The following is a 20,979-nucleotide window of genomic DNA, read 5'->3' on the forward strand; positions in this document are numbered from 1 at the left end:
AGACTAACTAGTGTAAATAGTTTAACTTTTTAACATTTTGGTTCTTTCTTCCTCCAGGGAGCAGCCAGGCCCTGAGTCTCCCCCCCGCTCCAGATCAGACCTCCTGACCTCCAGCCGCTCCTGGGACAGGTTCCACTGGACCAGAGAAGCACATTACCTGTACCTCCGTCGCCTCTCCTCCTCACGCAGTTACTCCGCCATTACCCAGGTAGGGGCCGCTCCAAGTCTATTTCGTCGTCCTGCTCCCTCTTTGGGCCTTCACTGCTGGTACCTCAGCCCAAGTCATCGGTGTGACATACATAGTGCAACCAGTGTGTTTTTTTTTACTTTGTTTATACATTTTGCGTGAAAGGACTATGACTGAAATGTGAGGCAAACAGAATAATATGAAGTACTCATTTTCCGTTGTTGAGAATAACCTGTTTGCCATGAATTATTAGATGGTCAATCAGTTAACGAATCCCGTCACAGAGATAGCAGGGCCCAAAGGGACGTCTAAAGTTGACAACGTGTTTTTCTTTAAGCCATAATAATCCGACTGGGATAAAAGCAACCAAATTGATAATTTATTCATTACTTAAAGGATTCATGCAAATAATGATCAATACATTTATGTTCTGTCTGATAACATGAAATAAACGTACACATTACATACAATCTGATGAAACAGCACCATTACCTTTCACACCAAATCAGAGGTAAATTGGGATTTATTTAGTTAGTGTTTCTACACACGCGTGTAGATTCTTGTCACGCCCCAAGGGTTACGTTCAAGCATGTTTAATGTTTTTCAGATGATTTTAAATAAAACAAAGTCTGGCCTTGCGACAGTTCATGTGTTTCAGGTCCGGCCAATAACCCTCTTCAACATATTCTGGTTCACCCTTGCCCTTCTGTCTAATTGCCTCCCACCGACCAATAGGGTAGCCCCTTCTCACGTCAGCTGCGATTAAGCAGAAATATGTCTCTGGAAGCCCCATTGTTCTCACTGTTTGTCAGGTTATTTAGGGTAGTGGAGCTACTTTGCATGAGAATAGATTCCACTTGTTCAGGAATGTTGTGTTGACTTTATACATAGTTCAGTTTTTTAATGGCAACAGTTGTTTATTCCGTTTTGAAGTGTATTTCTTTTTTCATATTTATTAGCAATAAATCTATCAGGCTATTGTTATTATTGTTATTATTATTTTAACCTAATTAAAATGTATAATCTGCAAATAGTTTTGACTTATAACCAACTTGTACGTTCAGGGGGATTTCTAGGGCGCATCTTCATTCTTAAAAGTGTCCAATGTGTCCTTCGATGAGCATCGTCATACGGAACGCACGCGCCCAGAAACACAAACCCACGAACACACACAATAGGTCATTGTGTGTTAGGTTCTCGGGCGAGTCTGTTTTTTCCGGACCTTTTGAGTGCAACTGCTTTTCCTCCTCCGCGCTCGTCTGGGGAGCTCACAGTAGGCTCCCTTAAAAAAATCAATGCGATTTTGGAAGAATCCATCTTGGCAACATCGTAGTTTATTGCGCAAACTAACCTGACTGTTTTTTATCGATGGGAGTGCGGTAGTCGTTATTCGGTTTAGCAAAACATATTTTCAGGAAACGATTACTTTCAGGAAACTATCTTTAACCCATCTCTTTGGACTTGCCGTTGGATAAACACGACCCCTGCTCAGTTGGTACACCCTAAACCTTCGGGGCACGGCGCTAAATTTTTTAGTTGTGGATATTCTAAGCTTTTGGAGTAGTACCTCCATGAAATATTGAGCCATGTCGGCTTGTATACAACCCTACTGTTGAGATACCCTACGGAAGGTGACATCGGATTACAGAATTTTGTACTTTATTAATCATCTTTGGAAGTCCAGTTCAAAGTCCACGATGCCCGTAAACGGAGGGGGTCTCCTCTCTTTGAGCCGATACGCGACACAGTATTTCAACGTGAGTACAACCAGGCAAAGGCGGACACGGATTCAAACCCGATGGCGTGACTAGTTATTGATATCTGCTTAATACTCGTATGACCCGGACGGGTTGACTATGATAATTAACGCCATCACGAGTTACCGGGAATGCGTGCCTGTTGCATCCTACCCCAGCACCTGCTGCCTACATGCGCACTTTAGTCCCGTTGACGTTTTAACAACATGCGTCAGGTTGTGTCCGGTTAACTACATTTATTAGCTTTAAACAGGGGTCATTAGAGTGGACAGTGCCGCATCTTGGGTCTATAGCGGCAAGATGTGTTAGGTTGGCCTCAAAGTAAGACTTTTCTCATCAGCATTGTACAGTTATGTAGTCAGTGATAGTAGCGATGTACATACTGGTGAATTATGTGTTATTGTCCCTGCTGTTTTTCGTTTGTCGCTGCTAATTTCTTTATTTTCTTTCTGGCTTGCAACTCCTGCTGTGTTCTTCGCGTTGTAGTTCACCATTCTGACCAGTAGAGGGCAGATTAGGACAATGTTTAGGTTGTACAACAGTCATCCTGATAACTTTTCAACCGTCTCACAGTAGGGATGTCGTTTTTGAATTTATTTAGTCAGGATTAAAGCAACCCTTTATTTTGTCTCGATCTCCCCTTGCTATGTGCCACATGCTTTTCACATTGTCGCATGGATTGTAGATTACAGTGTTACTAGTGTATTAACTATTATTTGACATAAACAAAACATCCCTGTTTTGGGTGTAATTTACATTGTCTGTTAGTTGAGATGGTTGTGTTGAAAGTGCTGTGTTCTGTATATCTTTGTAGTTGTCAGGTTTGAAATATCAGTGGAAGTGTGTGTGGGATGGTTGAGTACTGCATAAGTACCCTTCACAAAATGCCTGTGTCTAAACCACATTCTGTGAAGATGACTTCACCTTTCATCATTAGAACTCAGTGGGTCTTGTTACATAAGGGTGTACAACTAATAATCTGGATGTAGAATTTGTTGGCTTCTTGGCAAGTAGTTAACATTACAATATATTATATTCTAGGTTAGTTTATTTGATAAAGGCATTTCATGCCCTTTTCTCGTGACTATAAATAGCTTTCTCTAGCTGTTGACGTCCACAGGAAATGGAATCCCTATTGCTGGCTGTCCTATTCCTGTGCAGGAAGCTACATACTTAGTGCTCTCTTGTTATGATACAAAGGTTGTATGCCTAGTACCGATCTTTTGGATAATTTATTGTTGCATAAACCTGGATTGTGTGTATTTATTTCCATCAAGCATGTTGCCGAATATGAACTTTAATCTTGCATGCATAATGGCATAGCAATAAAAATAGCCTGCTTATTCAGCCTATGCTATAGCTTGTGGCATTTTGCAATATGATTGTAATTTGAGCTGAACATGCAAAGATTGCTGTACAAGCACATCCATAACAAGGTGACACACAGGACAATTTATTGGTATTTAGCCTTCATGTCTGCATTGCGCGTAACTCTGTAGTTAGAAATCTATTCTATGTAAACCAGAAGCCAAGCAGGCCTGTATATATAGCCAAGCATGCCTGTATTTATACAGGACAGCTGAGCATGAGCCTTAGCCAAGGTACATTCTCAATCAGTGTTAGTAAGTAATATCTGTCCATAAAATGAGGAAGTAATATATTGGTAGACAATATACACGAGGTCAGATTCTGACTAAAAGTGATCAAAATTTTCTCCTTTAAAATCCCAATAGTGTGTTATGGGTAAAACAATATCCAGCTCTCTCGTGACGGATGACGAGGATCCGAGATCTTGCTTTTATTTTATTTGCGGTCAGGTTTTGAGAAATTTAAATACAATGCATTGTTTTTCTAAAAACAAAACAAATGCTGTGATTTTAATAGGTGCTCCATCCACAAAGGAATAGACCCAAAGCATTGAGTGTCATCCTAAATTCTTCAGTTTCTAATGAGCAGCAGTTGGGAGGGCTGCTGTTCGGGAGAGGATGGTTTGAGGCACATAGTACAACTAATTCTACAAGATGCATGGCATGCAACCCACTGGCAAGCAGACTAATGGGCAGCAGTGCCAGGCCAAAACGCCAGAACATCCTGTTAAGCTTCAGCATGCTTTTAATGTTCTCATGCCGTTTCGTAGTACATAGTTCATATGGCCTTTCTTCCACTGTAGGTACTGTCTGCAATGCCATTTTATATTCTCCAAATGTCCATAATGTGGGTAATGATCTGTCGCCAGATCAACTCATGCCCTGGTTGTGCTGTGTGCCAGGGATGTGTCCAGTGCACTGACTTCACACCCCACCATTCTCGCCAAAAGGATGTCCCCATCATGTTTAGGTCTGGAACTATATATGCTCCATTTTCCAGGTAGTTAATTGTACCTATTGGTTACTTTGGAAAGTTGGAGGTCATGATTCGTAGGGGCCCAATCTCATTACTTGAAAGCGGGTCAATTGTTATGCACAGAGCTAAGAGTAGATTAGGATGCACAACGACACACGTTCCTAGCCAACAACCCCTCCAGAACTTCTCCTTTTGTATATATTATCCCGACGAATGTCACCGGTCGGGCACCGGACCAAGTTTGTGCGTGCGTGTGGCTGGCCTGTGCGTGTGCGTGCCTGTTAGCGTGTCCCTGTGTTTACATGGAGAGCAGACTGTGGGATTTGCGCTGTATGTAGGCCAGCAGTATCCCTCTTACGTCAAAGGCAGGCGAGCAGGCAGGCAGGCAGGCAGGCAGGCATGCAGGCAGGGCGGACAGATGCCGGCTGAGCGTTTAGCGGTAGCCGGTGTTGCCGCGGGTATGGAGGTGTGTCGGTGACCGTGGCACATCTGGGTGGGCCAGAGTACCGCCGCCGCCGCCGCCGCTTCTGCTGCCACTGCCGCCGAACGCAGAGAGAGGCCGGACCGCCGAGATGAAGGCTGTACTGGGGCTGCATAGGAAGTGGGCCCACGCGGTCAAGACCATCCGGATCTTTCAGGGGCTCGTGAGTGTGACCCGGGTTGAGAACAGGACGGGACGGGTCTTTTGGGGCGAGCCGCCATGTGGTTTTGATTTTTTTTTTAGTAATCAAAGTGTTGACTTTGAGTTTGTTCTTCATGTGATGGTACTGATAATTTTCAGTTTCATTGATGGCATGGAAACGATGTTGCAGACCGATAGGAAATTGGACTCGACTTTGGGTATTTATTCCAGAGAATCTGGCAGGTCAAACTTTTACGCTGAGAGGAAAGTACTGGCTCTGTCGATGTGCCATTTAGTGGAGATCGGGATTATAGTTGTGTCATTTGCAAAGCAGTTCATTACGCATGTTCAGCCTTTACTTTTATCAAGGTGTTTTTACCATCTGTTTCCTGGATACCTGAACTGTTTATGTATGGCTAAGCATTTACTTACTATGCCTTCTAGACTGTAAGTCCTTCTTTGAAGGTTTAATTTAACAAACCGCACTCGGGCAGAGATTCACACTTTAAAATCCCAACAATGACACCTTCAGAGCTGGTGTAATCACGGTGTTCAGAGAACGCTGGTTGCGTAAGGTTTTCCATTATTTAGCTGCTCAGTGAAATCTGATCGGCCAACGTAATCATGCCTAGTCTCTCTCTCACTCTCCCTCTCTGTCTCACCGTCTCACCGTCTCTGTCTCTCATCCCCAGAACCCAGCCATGGAGGAGACCGTATGGGAGATGTACACTGTCACCCTGCAGAGGGTGAGTCCACTTATTATTATTGATCATTATTATTATTACATATTACTAGTATTATCGTTATCTGGAATACCACATGCAATTCCATTTGAAATGCATTCACGGCTCAGGCCGGAAGATGATACTTCCATCCTACAGAGCGACTCCATCTGAATTATTAAACCGGCGTCCATCCGTAGCGCTGAGAAACTAGACGTAATCCTACATGCCGCGTGACGCTTGTCACCGCACCACGGGGAAGACACCGATGTGTTGTGACCACGTGTATGTGCATCTAGTAACGCGTCTCATTGATGAGCCAGCTGAGCTCATTGCTGGCCACCCCAGTGATGGTCTAATGTTGGCCTCTTACCACAGCGCTCTGACCACAGGCACCGCCACAACCAGCTGTCCTGGTGCTTTTATACTCTCTCTGTCTGTCTCTCTAGCTCACTCGTGCTCTTTCTCTTGCTTTTCATCTCTCTTTCGGTCTCTCTGCTGTCATCATACTCCAGCAAGAGAGAGAGAGGGACGGCTCTCTCTCTTGCTTTTCATCTCTCTTTTTCATCTGTGTCTCGTCCCTTTTCATCCCACTCTTTCATCTCCTTTTAGGTCAATAGCTGCTGTCCTCTGCATGTTATTTTTTTTGCGCTTAAATTTGGGTCTTTCCTTGTTTTGTCCGAAAAACAAGGATACACACACGCGCATAAATATGGAGAACATATTCATTTTTTTCTAGTCGAACGATTATATAAGTGGACCCTGGGTAAACGCAAGGCGGTCACCTGGTTACAAATCAAAGCAGCCTTTTTGAGGCTTAGCCGATGCTAAGTCGATTCCCCACTGGTTTATTGTTAATCTTCATAAGCACCATTGAGTAGAGGACAATGCATGAGGAGACGTGAGCGTACTGGATAATGTAACCTTGTCCAGCAGGGCTACTGTAGTGGAGGTCTCCTCAGTGCTGAGGCAAACACGCCAACGGCAACATCGCTTTAATGGAAGCACACAGCGGGCCGAAAGTGCCCCGTCATCCAGATCACACCCATGAGTTTGCACTTCGTGGGGGGGGGGGGGGGGGGGGGGCTGGGGTTGTAGCACGTGCTGGACCATGATGACTGTTGTCTCTAGGGAGTCGTGTGGGTAATGGGGATCAACGCGGATCGAGCAGGTGGTTTAGAAACCTGGACGAGACCGCCACTGATGTTGCCTATGTGGTTGATGCTCTGGAGAAGAGTCTGGAGAGCTGGTGGAGAGACCGTAACTGATGTTGGTGCTCTGGTGAGGAGATCGCTTCTCTAGTGAGCTGGTTAAGACAAACATCAGGTGCTGCTACTTGCAGCTCGCACGCCCTTTACAATCCGTCTACTCACAGGTGTAATGCCATTTAACACAATTAAACACACTTCCCTGTGTGTAATCACCAAGGAGTACATATCAAACGTGAAGCCAACGTGGGCGTAAACGTATTCCCATCGCGTGTTTGTCTCCGGTGCTTCACCACGGCAGAGAGCTAAAATTGAGCTGGGAATAACGTGAGGATTATCCCAAAGACAGGATTTACAGAGGTTGCACATTGAAGATGGCCCGTGCCCACAGGGGAACACACTGGCTGAATTCAATAATTTAACACATGAACTAAAGCTCTCTCATCCAGCTCAAGGCAGATTGGAGCGTATCCTCTTGTGCCCCTCATATTCACAACCCCCTGTTATCATAGTGTGGATGGAAGAAGGAACATGGGGAAATACGGTTTTGCTTGGGGTTTTCTACCGGTGGCCGTCCGATAAGAGACTCCACTGTACTCCTATACACAACAAAACACTGCAAAGTACTAGATGTACTCAATTTTACTGTTTCGCCTGTAATGACATAATTTATAATATAACATACTTCATAATTCTAGATGACATGCTCTAATTATTCATTTGTTGTAAAGGGTGAAAAAAAAAAAAGACCAGTGCCCCATTTAGTTTTTTTTCCATAGCTCATGTACAGCAGAAGCGTTCTGTGAGCCTGACTCTAAGTCTTGAGTCTTTATTTACACATGAGTGGAGCCCACCACCCCCACTGTCCTACACGCAATCTGTCAGGGTTTCATCTCCCGGAGGTCTCAGCAGTACGAGTAGCACGCGTGATGTTCTGGAGTGGCTGTATATTCTCTCTCTCTCTGTCCCTCTCTATCTCGGTATCTGTCTGTGTGTTTCTGTCTCTCTGTCTGTGTGTTTCTGTTTGTCTGTCTGTTTCTCTCTCTCTCCTTCTGTGATTTTCTCTCTTTCTCCCGGTGAACCATCTGGCAGGCAGAGAGGTGGTGCTGATTGCATTTATTCAGGCCCATATATATTTGGGTGCAGATGGGAGGGAGGGTGTGTGTAAATCTCTAGTGTAATCTCATCTGGTAGAATCAAGACGGCAGCAGGTACATTTGTAATCTAGGAGCAAATTCCAAACACAAAGATCGGGCGTGGACATTTCCCTCTATGTTGTTTCTAAGACATCCGTAAAACATAAAAATGGGCCTGCTGCAAGTAAATACCTCAAATTCTTCAGGTAGAGATAAGGATAACGCACTGTTACAGGAAATGGGCTGTTATAATAAGACACACACATGCATAAAAATGGCACACACGCATACACACAAACATGCACACGCACACAGACGGATGGCTGGCTAAACTCCTCACACACAGGCCCCCCTGCAGTGCAACGGAGGGACAGAGTGTGTAATCACACTCACAATCTCCTTAATCACCGGCCCGCAGCGTGCAGACGGCAGCCTCGGTCTTATCCCAACACACTCGTACGCACGTGGTTAGCATCACACGCTCTGGGCATCGCACGTTCGTTCTCCCCCTCCGTCCGTCCATTCATTACTCTAGGCAAAGGATAAGAGCTGAATCGTACAACACGACGCCTTGACCTTTCACAAGCGAGACCCAGAGACGTGGCTCAAGTCATATGTACTGACTCAAACCATCGGTGATTCCACACTATGGAGGTCGTTCATCCTCTTATATAGATTGTTACACACAGACAATCACACGCGCGCACACACAAAAGGGAGGTTGTGATGACATCATTGTGTTGACACCCGCAGGATTCAAAGATGGGCTTCGGCATCGCCGTCTCCGGGGGACGGGACAACCCCAACGAGGACAGCGGGGAGACGTCCATCGTGGTGTCGGACGTCCTGAAAGGAGGCCCCGGGGACGGCCTGTTGTTGTGAGTACTGTTGTCTGGGTCCCTCTCAAAGCGTTCCTTGAGGCCCTTAAAGGGACTGTAGCTCCGGTTTGTTCAATGAAGGAGAGTCCAGTTAAGAGAGGGAGAGAGAAGAAAAGAGCAGGATTTTGGAACTTGAAAACCCCCCACAAAAAAGTCCTCTCCCTCTGATTTTTCGCACCTGTGATTGATAGGCAAGATGGATGCTTTGAACCAATCGCAGAAGAGATGCCCTTATTGGTCAATAATTAGCCAGGTGTGGTCTTAAATCTAAATTGTCTAATAGAGAGGCAGGAGCACCTCAAAACCACAGCACATTTTCTGCTCTATTAACTAAGGGATGGCTATACCATTTCTAACAACAAATTACACTCAAATAATAGCTCCTAGATCTTTTTGTACACTATGCGACAGAAAAGACACGATAAGAACGATGCAAGATGCTGGGGTGAATGCAGTGAAATTTGCAGCCTCAGCATCATTCGTCTGCCTCTGTTGTATTTGTCAGCACCAGTCGCTCTGTGAGAAATCCGTCCCCCAGTGTGTAATCTGACCATGAGCGTGTGTGTGTGTGTGTGTGTGTGTGTGTGTGTGTGTGTGTGTGTGTTTCCCAGTGAGAAGGACCGAGTGGTTCAGGTGAACGCCATCCCTATGGACGGAGTGGTGCACTCCTTCGCTGTGCAGACCCTCAGAAAGTGTGGGAAAGTAGCAAAGATCGTGAGTATTACCCGAGACTTTATTCTACCAAATCAGACACGTTTCAGGGGATATGTAGATACGTTACGACGACAGCCAATACGATCAAGAATTTTTACTGTGTTTGAAGCTGGTAAACATTAGCCTGGATTTGAAGGCTGCATTCATTTGCAAGAAGTGAACGTATCTTTAGTTCTAGTTAAAGATAGTCGAGGATTTTGACTCATTGGGTATTCCAGGTATCAGTTAACTGTGCATTGAGTAGATGACAAAGGCTCAAATGAAAGTCAGCATCTCAAAATTGTCAATGTTTGTTGTGATGAGTCAGTGACATGAGACACCAGGCCCTTGTCTATGGGACCGTGCTTTATCATCAGATAGCTTGTACTGCATTTCATCTGGTGCCATCACATTGTCGTCGTCCCCCCCCCCCCCCAGACGGTGAAGCGCCCCCGGACCATCCCGGCCTCCTCCGCCAACCGCCCGCCCTCCCCCGACGACCGCGTGTTCCACAACGACTACAACGACGACTACAACTACGACCAAGACCGCCGCAGCGTCTACAGCGGGGGTCCGCGGGACCACAGCCCCGAGAAGGAGCGCGGCGGCGGCGGCGGCGGCGGCGGCGGCGGCGGCTACACGGACTCGGGCTACCAGACGCGGGAGCGCGACTACGACAACCACAAGGACTACGACCGCGGCGGCGGCGGCGAGCGCGGGCGCAGCGCGGACCGCGACCTCAGCCCCGCCCGGCCCTACCGCCGCGACGGCAGCAGGGGCCGCGTGCTGGAGCCCGAGCGCAGCCCCGACCGCCGCTACCGTAGCGACCACGCGCTGGAGCGGGAGTACAGCCCCGACCGCCGCTACCGCAGCGAGCGCACGCTGGACCGCGACCACAGCCCCGAGCGGCGCTACCCGGGCGACAGCCCCGGCCGGGGGTCCCGGGACCCCAGCTACGAGCGGAACCGGCCCCGGGCCCCCAGCGACCGTAGCGACCGGGACCGGGACTACCGCGAGCCCATGAAGCGCGGCGGCAGCCGGGACCGCCTGGACCGCTCGCCCTCCCCCCCGCCCCCCGCCCTGAGCGTCCCCCTGCCCCGCCCCGCCTTCCGGGACCTGGAGCCCCTGGAGAAGCCCGTCAGCGTGCTGCTGCTCAAGAACCGGCCCAACGAAGGTCAGCGCGCACGCAAACTCACACGCACTAGCACACACATTATTTCCTCAAAATGACACTGCCTAGTAATGACGCTAATGAGAACATAATGACGCACTCGCGGTCACGTAACTTAAAAAAATAGATGAATTAGTCACATGGAAGAGGATGCCTCTTTCAGGCCCTGTACAATTCAAGTCATTAATAAGACGTCCATTCAAGTGTTGCAACTCTAAATCAGCACACACAAATGTCATTTCATTTTCATATCGGAGACTTTTTGTGTGAAACGTTATGAACATTTTAAATGTACTACATTATTTCATGACTGGTATATGTCCTGTGTTGAATGTCCCCCGAGACTAAAACCTGTCCTTCCTCACCTCCAGAGTATGGTCTGCGTCTGGGCAGCCAGCTCTTCATCAAGGAGATGACCAGCACCGGGCTCGCTAGCAAGGACGGGAACCTCAAAGAAGGAGACATCATTCTCAAGGTAAGGCTCAAATTCAGTGCCCACTTTTCAGGAATTAGGGAATAAAACTGTCAGCATTATTAATATGAAGGACATTGAGGTCAGACGAAAACGACGGCCATTTTCTCCTTTTCCCGCCCTCAGATCAACGGCACGGTGACGGAGAACCTGTCACTTAGCGACGCGGGGAAGCTCATCGAGAAGTCGCGCGGGAAGCTGCAGCTGGTGGTGCAGAGAGACAGAAGCCAGGTGCTGGTTCGAATCCCAGCGATGGCCGACAGCGACTCGGAGCTCGATGGTGAGATCCCCTACAAACTCAAAGGCAGCCGCACCTATCCAGTTTAACGGAGCATCCACTGATAAGATCTGATAGGATATGGCCTCATACCGGTGGAATATATACCTGTGATCTCTGTGTTCTGTGCTGTTGTGGTCGCTGTATGTTGTTGTTGATTCTTCACCCCTGTTTTGCATTTGGGAAAATAAAATCCATTTTATCCACATAACTCACCCTCCATAATTCTTCTATACACGCAACCCTGCACAAAAACCTGGTCACTGTGTATTCACTTACATGTGGATAATAAATGCATGTTCCACATCAATATCATCATATCCATGTAGAAATCTGTCTGATGAAAAGTATTCACCCGGCAACACAAATCATATAAAAAGAAAAAAATCACCTTCAACGCTACTCATTATTTGCTTTTCCTCTTTTTTTGGTGGTCACATGAAACCATGCTGTCCCTTGATTGGCTGGAGCCTCTCCTCTAGGCTGTTAGAACACGCCCCCCAGAGACTTGTGACCTACTTTGACGTGTGTGTGTGTGTGTGTGTATTTGTGTGAGTCTGTGTGACTGCGTGTGTTGTGGGCCAGCGAGCACTGTGACATGCTTTTGGCCAGGGGAACTAATCCCTCCCATTATAATCCAGCTATTGGATATGACAGAAAGTCATTCTGTTTGGCCCCAACACATCCCCCACAGCCAGGGACAACAGGGCCAGCGCTCTGTGAGCAGGGATGGACTCCTGTGTCGGTAGGGATTAATCAGATCAGACTTAAAGCCAGGTCAAGTGCAACTATTGTAAAGAAAATACAGAATCACCCAACATTGTAGAGCAAAAAATATTTGTTACTTCAAATTAGAGCTGTCAAGCGATTAAAATATTTAATCGTGATTAATCGCATTAATGTCATAGTTAACTCACGATTAATCGCGATTAATCACAAATTCTTTTTCTATGCTAAATATCCCTTGATTTTTTTGTCCCATAATTCTTCTCATTTTAATTCTCTTATCAACATGGTGAAGTGCATTGGCTTGTCTTGTGCAAATGATTTTTTATTGATAACAACATTGGCATATACTGATCAAAACAGGACGATACAAAAAAAGAGCCTATAGTGCAATTAAACGACTGCTTTGAACAAATGTCATTTGAACATAGCAGTCAGGCTACTGCTTCTTTGTTTTGAGCCAAAGAAAAAAAAAAAAAAAAAAAAAAAGTAAATAAAATATTTGCGTTAATCGCGCGATAATTTTTTTAACGCCGTTAAAATTGGTTTGCGTTAACGCCGTTAATGACGCGTTTAACTGACAGCTCTACTTCAAATCCAATCCGATTTTAATGTTAGCATTAGGAACAAAACAACCGCAGATTACGTTCTCAAAATTCTTAGAAGGTGGTAGGATTGTCAGGCTCGGCATTGGGTAAGAAATGCATCGCTATCGGCAACACGCCCGTATATTTTTGATTGCGCATTTATCAGGTTAATAAGCATCACTGATTCCAGATAGGCTGGAGTTTAATCTTGGAACTGATAAGTGTGTCTTGAGTAGCCAGATACACATGTCTTTTCCTTCCAAAGAATGCAAATATATATCAGCAGACTTCCTCTTCCTCAGCAAAACCAAAAAAACATGTGGCATTTAACATGGCGTGGGTTCCAGGGAAAAGTCATCCTTGATCAAAACTTTGACTTGGTTGGGAAGGACTTAAGCAATGATACTGACAAATAGTACTCTGTAACAGTTTTAGGAGCAGAATGTAATGGACTGTCTCACAAAGTGGTGACTCTTTAATAATAAATGATACATTTATATGGATTAACATGATTGGTCAATATGTACAAAACACAATTACTGAGAAGGTTTGTTGACGCTGACAATAAGGAAACCGATCATTAAGCAACGTGGCACAGACTGGACCGACCGGTTTATGAGCGTCACACGGAAACATGACCTCATGGTAATGAATATGTGCTCTTTAGACATGGATATATATTTGGGTCTAGCTTGGAGGGAGGCTGTGTATAAATCTCTTTTGTAGACTCGGGAGTATATTTAGCATCAAGAACTTTTTCAGTGCTCATGAATATTTATATAACATGATATATATACCTATTTATAGTTAGTACAAGTAGATATTTCCCTAAGAACTGCTTGCTGTTGTTCTCGGGTGCGTTCACACGCGGCTTCATTTCATCCCAGAGGGGCCCCTGGGATTTACTCATCGGAGCATATTCATATTCATATTCATAAATTAATTACAATAAATTAAGAAGGAGGGACACGTGCAGAACAGCTCCCGACCGGTCGGCGCTCGTCTGGGTTGTGGGTGATAACGGCCTCTGTTGTGCTCCTCCTCTTCCTCCTCCTCCTCCTCTGGCAGACATCTCTGAGATTGAGTCCTACCACTCGTACTCCCCACAGGACGACCGGCCGACCCACCACTCAGATCTCTCCTCTCACTCGTCCAATGAGAGGCTCCGAGACAAGACCAGGTAAAGCGACACCGGGGGGCCAGAGAGAGAGGGCCACGCCCACATTCAACAGTGCATTCCTGCGCTGGCTCGCGCTGACTCGGCTAAACGGGGCGGGCCGGTCCCAGCCACAGTGCATCTCGATAGGGTTTATTATAAGATCCACCCTTTATGAGGGATCTATAGACTGTGTGAGTGCGGTAAGCTGTAAGATATAAATACTGCGTGTGTGTGTGTGTGTGTATATATATATGTTTATATCTATCTATCTATATTGAATATTCTTGGACATGGACAAAGGTAATACATTAATGCGTCAGTAACAGAATTATGTATCAGGGATCAATATTCAGATTCTTTAAGCTCGGGGTCTTACTAAATGCCCTTATGTATGCCGTTACAAACTTCAGTCATGGCTGATAAGCACCGTAGTTGCACAGAAGTGCCGTCAGTCTCCAGCGAGTCCGGCCCTCCTCTGACATACTGCGGTGGCCTGTGTGCGTGCCGTCCACTTTTATAGCGAGGACCCACCCAGCAGGCTGGCCAAGATGGGCGCCATGCCAACGCCATTCCGGGCTCCTGATAGGTCCGCGGAGGACCTGCCCCCTTTGGCACCTGACAGGGAGGAGCCCAGGTCTGAGACTCCCCCAGGTAACTGGATCACTGGCGTGTCCTCCTCTGTTTGTGTTTCAGATGACATGGTTTGATATCTGAGTGACGGATTACTGCCTGTCCAGTGCATTGTGTCCCATTTGATTGTCTGGGAGTTAAGTCAATATAGTTTTGGTCCATGAATTCAAGACAAATACCTCCCAAGTATCGGCACCTCATTGTGTGTGTGTGTGTGTGTGTGTGTGTGTGTGTGTGTGTGTGTGTGTGTGTGTGTGTGTGTGTGTGTGTGTGTGTGTGTGTGTGTGTGTGTGTGTGTGTGTGTGTGTGTGTGTGTGTGTGTGTGTGTGTGTGTCCTCCCCCTAGCGCCGGTTGCAAGGGTGATTCCCAAGATTCACGGTCTGCCAAAGTTGCCACTCAAGCCAAGCGCAGAGGACCAGGAAATATACGGGTGTGTACCAGTAACACACATCCCTGACACATCCTGGTGTTACCAGAAGCATCTGCCCTACTTTCATCATTGCTCTTAACTTATCAAACCACCATCAAAACTTTTCTACAGAAATGTATTCAGTCAATTTCTAAGTTGTTTGTTTTACATATTGTACTGTACAGCTATGTGGGAATGAAAAGTGCTGCATAAAGGGACATTATGATAATACTTAGATTATAATCTTGTGCGTGTGTGTGTCTGTGTGTGCAGGCCCAACACGGTGATGGTGCGCTTCCAGAAGGGCGACAGCGTGGGTCTGCGGCTGGCGGGCGGTAACGATGTGGGCATCTTCATCGCCGGCGTCCAGGAGGACAGCGCCGCAGAGAAGGAGGGGCTCCAGACCGGAGACCAGATCATGAAGGTACACCATCAAACCCCTCCCCAAGGGTGTTACCGCCCGAACCCGGGGGGGGGGGGGAGGGGGGGAGAGAGAGAGAGAGAGAGAGAGAGAGAGAGAGAGAGAGAGAGAGAGAGAGAGAGAGAGAGAGAGAGAGAGAGAGAGAGAGAGAGAGAGAGAGAGAGAGAGAGAGAGAGAGAGAGAGAGAGAGAGAGAGAGAGAGAGAGAGAGAGAGAGAGAGAGAGAGAGAGAGCGCGAGAGCGCGCGCGCCCTTGGGAGATGAAACCCTGATAGAGAGAGACTTCCTAGTCAGAGGTGTTTTCGTTACACGTTCTGCACATTGCTTTGACAAGAGCCCTGGGCTAAGTTTGGCACCCTGAACGCAGACACCAGTGGCTTAAGGAATTAGTTGTAAACAGGAAAGCAGAACTAGAACATGTTGAGGAACAGTTGGATATGGTCTCGCCTTGCTCCGTTTTCAGCCCCCTCCCTGCCAGAGACCTTTCTCTGACCCTCATTGTTAGTGGGTGACACCTTTTCGCTGCACTCTCGCCCCTCCCTGCCAAATGCCTTTCTCGGACCTGCAGTCTTGACTGATCAGAGAGTTAATATGATTACACCCTCACCCTGCCCTCACCGCTGTCCCTGCCCGATCCCCGTCTCCGACCTCCGCTTTTAGTTGATCAAACTGTAAATATACTGTCACTTTCCCGCCATTACACTGAATGAGTTGATCAAACAATTGATGTGGATTTACCTCTCTCCTGTTTTGATCCTCGTCCCTGCCAGACCACTCTCTCTAACCCCTTATTGTTCTTAAAATAATTGATTGATGGAGAAACTGATTGGTCACACACAAAAGACCCATTGTTTGCCTCACAGTCCAACAGATCAGTAAGCCAATGTTACCAAGGTAACATTGGCTTACTGATCTCTTGTTCGACTCTTGTTTGAACTAGAGGGGGTGCAGGTGGTTTGTGACAGGGTTGTTTGAATCACCAATGGGAATCAGGGGGGTTGCCCCTTTCTGTATGTTACCAGCCAATGATGGCAGATAATGGATAGCCTAGCCCTTGCGATATCTTTTGATATATTACGTGATGTACTGTGATGAATTAGAGAAAGATAACGGTTGTTATGGTGAATAAGCTTCTGATTCTTCTTACCCTGGGGACTATTGACTGGTGTACAGCTCATAGGAAGTAAGAGACTGGGGAATGTTAACTGTTGTACAGCTCATAGGAAGTAAGAGACTGGGGAATGTTAACTGGTGTACAGCTCATAGGAAGTAAGAGACTGGGGAATGTTAACTGGTCTACCGTTCATAGGAAGTCAGAGACAACAGAAATTGCAGTTTTGGCAGAACGTGATAATAACGATACAATTCGTGGACCTCTCTCAGCCTACATATACTTGCAACAAACTCTGAACCTCTGCCCTCTCCAAATGCTCACGATTACAGAAATGTCGGAAAGGTACAATATATAGTCACTGCGATGTGTGCTATTTGTTTATAACACCAGAGTTCCTACCATCTCCATTGTGTTTCTTTAGTCCCTGCTTGAGCGGTCGTAGAAATGTTTATTGTCCCTCACAATCTCAGCAAGTCCTCGACTGGTTCAATGTGAAATAAACTGAGAGCGGGACACAATCGTCCATATTTATTCACAGATACCAAATATTAGATACTAACGTAATCATTCTCTCGTGTGTGTGTGTGTGTGTGTGTGTGTGTGTGTGTGTGTGTGTGTGTGTGTGTGTGTGTGTGTGTGTGTGTGTGTGTGTGTGTGTGTGTGTGTGTCAGGTGAACAACATGGACTTCCGCGGCATGGTGCGAGAGGACGCGGTGCTCTACCTCCTGGAGGTTCCCAAAGGGGAGGACGTCGCCATCCTGGCCCAGAGCAAACCAGAAGGTGAGCGTTGGCAAGAGCACAGCGCTGGGATGTCCCATACCAGCCGGTACTCTTAAGCTTAAGCTGGTCCAAAGGAGCACTCCTTAACTCAGCCCTGTTGAGTTAAAGGAGCAGTAGACAAGCAACCTTAACTCAGCAGTGTTGAGTTAAAAGGTGCTCCTTTAAGTCCACAGAGTTGAGTTACAAACTACTCCTTTACACGTCCAAATAAATATAGTAGTGGCACACAACGGCGCACGAGTCTGTCTGTGTGTGAGGGTGTTGATGAACACATTTGTGCCAGTCTTCGTTTTCATAGCAGAACGGGGGGTGGGTGCAGCACCCTGAACCCAGCACCCACAGGTGCATCAACGTGCCCTGGCAGGAAACACAGACACACCGTGGCTTAAGGACTTATAGGCAGATGTAAACTGCAAGAGGCAGCTTGGAGACAAATCTGCCAGCTCATGTTTTATTTGCTCTGGCAGCAAGTCTGACCCCGGGCTCCCCGTTCAGACTGATTTCCCTCCGAACCAATCACAAACCGTTCATCTCATACGGGGGCCGGTCTGATTGGATGACTGACAGATAGCATAACCAATAGGACGCCAGGTGACCCCCCCGGTCTTCTTCCTCTCTCAGTGTACAAGGACATCCTGACGTCGGGCCGGGGCGACTCGTTCTTCATCCGGACCCACTTTGAGTACGAGAAGGAGGCTCCGCAGAGCCTGGCCTTCTCCCGGGGCCAGATCTTCAAGGTCACGGACACGCTGTACGACGGCAAGCTGGGCAACTGGCTGGCCATCCGCACGGACAAGGAGAACCAGCTGCTGGAGAAGGGCGTCATCCCCAACAAGAGCAGGTGGGGGTCCGAGCTCCGCCTCTCCAGCCGTCTAGATCAGATATCCCCCCCCCCCCCCCACAGAGCAGTCCCAGCCGTCAGCGAGGGGAACTGCTCTGTTAGGGGGGGGATATCTGATCTCCGGTGGGCGCCCTGCCTGAACGCTTTTCGATTTTGTGGCCGCTGCCTGCTCGCTCCTGACTGGCCCTTAGGGGAATCTCTTTCCTAATTGGTTTCGGGGTGATCCGTCCTACCTGTCAATCATGCGCACAAGTTGATTGACGGGCAGGGTGTTGCAAGGTGTTGCGTTGGTGTTATCGTAGCTCCCCCGCGCCACTGGGGAACGTAATCTCAAATCAATGCTGGGTGTGCCCGTTTGTCAATCAAGAGCAATGCTGCCCTTTGTTTTGCGATACAGCCAATAAAGTATTTTTCATTGAAAGGGGTGTCTAGGTGGACACTCCCACTTATGATGTCACTAAGGCGCAGGGAAGGGCAGATTTTCAGACGGCTTGTAATGGCTAATCGCACTCACACCTGGTGGCATAATATCACCCCTTTTAAATGTAAACTGTAACCCCTTTAAATGCACCCCCTCCCTGTTGACGTGCTGACACCATGTATGGGACTTCCACAGGGCGGAGCAGATGTCCAACGTGCAAAACGCCCAGCGGGCCGCCGCCGGCACGGACCGGGGGGACTTCTGGAGGCTGAGGGGTCAAAGGGCGGCCAAGAAGAAGGACCTCCGCAAGAGCCGGGAGGACCTGAGCGCCGCGCCCGTCTCCACTCGCTTCCCCGCCTACGAGAGGGTGGTGCTACGAGAAGGTACCCGGGGACCACGCCCTGCTAACGGCACTGGGCTGATGGGGAGACCACACCCCCCAGTTTGAGCCCCGCCCACCCTCTATTTCATAAAAGAACACAAAAAGGCTATCTTGTTTCGTATTTATAATTAGTTGCCGCTGACTGTCTCCCCTCGCTACCCTCCTCAGAGTTGAGGGGGCAGGGTTGTAGCCAGAATCTTTGATCGGATGTCCACTGTTAACCTAAAATGGCTGATAGAAGGGAACTCTTTGATGGTATGCGTTTAACCCGAAGAGGGCCAAAATTGCCTTTACGTCAACATTTTGAGCAGAATAAATCCATACATTACACTACTGCGCAAGGACTCTTTATGTGCGTTGTTTGCTGAGGCCATGCCCTGATCTCTGTCTCTGTCTTACAGCTGGGTTCAGGAGGCCCGTGGTTCTGTTCGGACCCATCGCTGACGCCGCCAACGACAAGCTGGGAAACGACCTGCCCAATGAATTTGTCGTCGCCAGTAAGTATTGAATGTGATACTCTGGTACTCCACTAGAATACTGGTTTACTCTGCAATGCTAGGATTGAGTCATTATTTAGACATGTCAGTAAACTCTTCACCAGGTAGAATTTAATCAAATGTTCACCTCACACGCCCTCAGCCCATTTCCTGCGGCTGCTGTCGGATCTCTTTTTGCTAATGGCTTATCGCTGCAGGAAACCCACAGCCTAAAAGAATGAAACCTGCCCCGAGGAATGAGGTCAATTCTAAAAATGGGCCTCATTTCCTTCTCTCTTTATAGAGACTGAACCCAAGGACGCAGGCAGTGAGAAGTCTTCAGGCGTGGTCAGACTCAACACAATTCGACAGCTCATTGAACAGGTACACCGTCAATTTCCATCCAATTATGGTAAAGTGAGATTAATATTGATTGAAAATGACCATATGGATTGATTTTATGTTATTATTGTGCCCAGCCCATATGTGCTTATAACACGTCGTGACAAACATACACATGATAACATACCAACAAACATTCAGAATTGAACAGATCCATCAGAGATAATGACATAATCCCACACACACACACACCCCCTACAAAACCCTAGAGAGTCAGGGACAGTCACACAACACGCCAAGCCCACTGAAGACAAGTGAGACCTATTGTCTTGGTGCTTCAGGACCTGCACGCCCTGCTGGACGTCACGCCCAAGGCGGTGGACACCCTGAACTACACCCAGTGGTACCCCATCGTGGTGTTCCTCAACCCGGACAGCAAGCAGGGCGTCAAGGCCATGCGCAACCGCCTGGTGCCCGGCTCCAACCGCAGCGCGCGCAAGCTGTACGAGCAGGCCGTCAAGCTGAGGAAGACCTGCTCCCACCTCTTCACCTGTGAGTAGGGGCGGACGGGCCTGTCTGGCTGGCCGGCCGGCTGACAAGCTGTGTGTCTGTCTGTCTGTCTTGCTGGCTGTGGGTCTGTCTGGCTCTGTCTGTTTGGCTGTCTGTCGGTCTGGCTGTTTGGCTCCATCTGGCTGGCTGGCTGGCTGTGCGTCTGCCTGCTCTCCGTCTCTTTGTCTCTCTGTCTGTCTGTCTGTCTGACCCTTGTCTTTACGTCCATCTGTCTGTCGGCCTGTCTATTTGTTTCCTCCGGACTACCACTGTTGTACTCAAAGAACATAGCGTTCACGCTATTAGACCTCTGCTATATTTGTCCATTTTCGACCGACCCGTGAGATCTTGCTCTGTGCTGTGTGTCTCCCAGCAACCATCGACCTGAACTCTGCTAACGACGCGTGGTACGGCAGTGTGAAGGACTCCATCCGGGAACAGCAGGAGAGAGCCGTCTGGGTGTGCGAGGGCAAGGTGAGGCCAGCTGGGACGTGGAATCGAAGAAAGATAAACACTTTCGGGTTTTCATAAGGCCACGATTAAAAGCGTTCCGACCCGGCTGGAGATAATGCATGACAAAATCATTTTCGGTAGTTTCATTCTGAAGGGTCACTTTTTTCAGATGACGGTTGTAGTAACAACACTAGCCACTAGGGGATGCGGGTGGTAAAACGCATA

At 47.7% G+C, this 20,979-nt stretch overlaps 1 protein-coding gene across 11 annotated transcripts in view; it reads left to right on the forward strand.

The window, feature by feature from the left end:
* The window catches only part of tjp2a (tight junction protein 2a (zona occludens 2)), a 34,005-nt gene that overhangs the window by 6,235 nt on the left and 6,791 nt on the right, over nucleotides 1–20,979 (forward strand). For 7 of the 11 annotated variants that reach the window (XM_060050135.1, XM_060050136.1, XM_060050126.1 and 4 more), the window contains exons 2-19: nucleotides 58–208; nucleotides 5,602–5,655; nucleotides 8,729–8,853; nucleotides 9,465–9,567; nucleotides 9,985–10,720; nucleotides 11,089–11,192; nucleotides 11,316–11,469; nucleotides 13,848–13,959; nucleotides 14,459–14,589; nucleotides 14,914–14,998; nucleotides 15,251–15,401; nucleotides 17,182–17,290; nucleotides 17,912–18,131; nucleotides 18,748–18,935; nucleotides 19,336–19,431; nucleotides 19,715–19,794; nucleotides 20,094–20,304; nucleotides 20,675–20,775. In XM_060050135.1, coding sequence (XP_059906118.1) covers nucleotides 5,611–5,655; nucleotides 8,729–8,853; nucleotides 9,465–9,567; nucleotides 9,985–10,720; nucleotides 11,089–11,192; nucleotides 11,316–11,469; nucleotides 13,848–13,959; nucleotides 14,459–14,589; nucleotides 14,914–14,998; nucleotides 15,251–15,401; nucleotides 17,182–17,290; nucleotides 17,912–18,131; nucleotides 18,748–18,935; nucleotides 19,336–19,431; nucleotides 19,715–19,794; nucleotides 20,094–20,304; nucleotides 20,675–20,775 — 2,751 coding nt within the window. In that variant the 5' untranslated portion in view covers nucleotides 58–208; nucleotides 5,602–5,610. The other 4 variants (XM_060050133.1, XM_060050137.1, XM_060050132.1 and 1 more) reach the window with 4 other exon arrangements.

The sequence above is a fragment of the Gadus macrocephalus genome, chromosome 4 (assembly GCF_031168955.1).
Source record: "Gadus macrocephalus chromosome 4, ASM3116895v1".
NCBI lineage: Eukaryota > Metazoa > Chordata > Actinopteri > Gadiformes > Gadidae > Gadus > Gadus macrocephalus.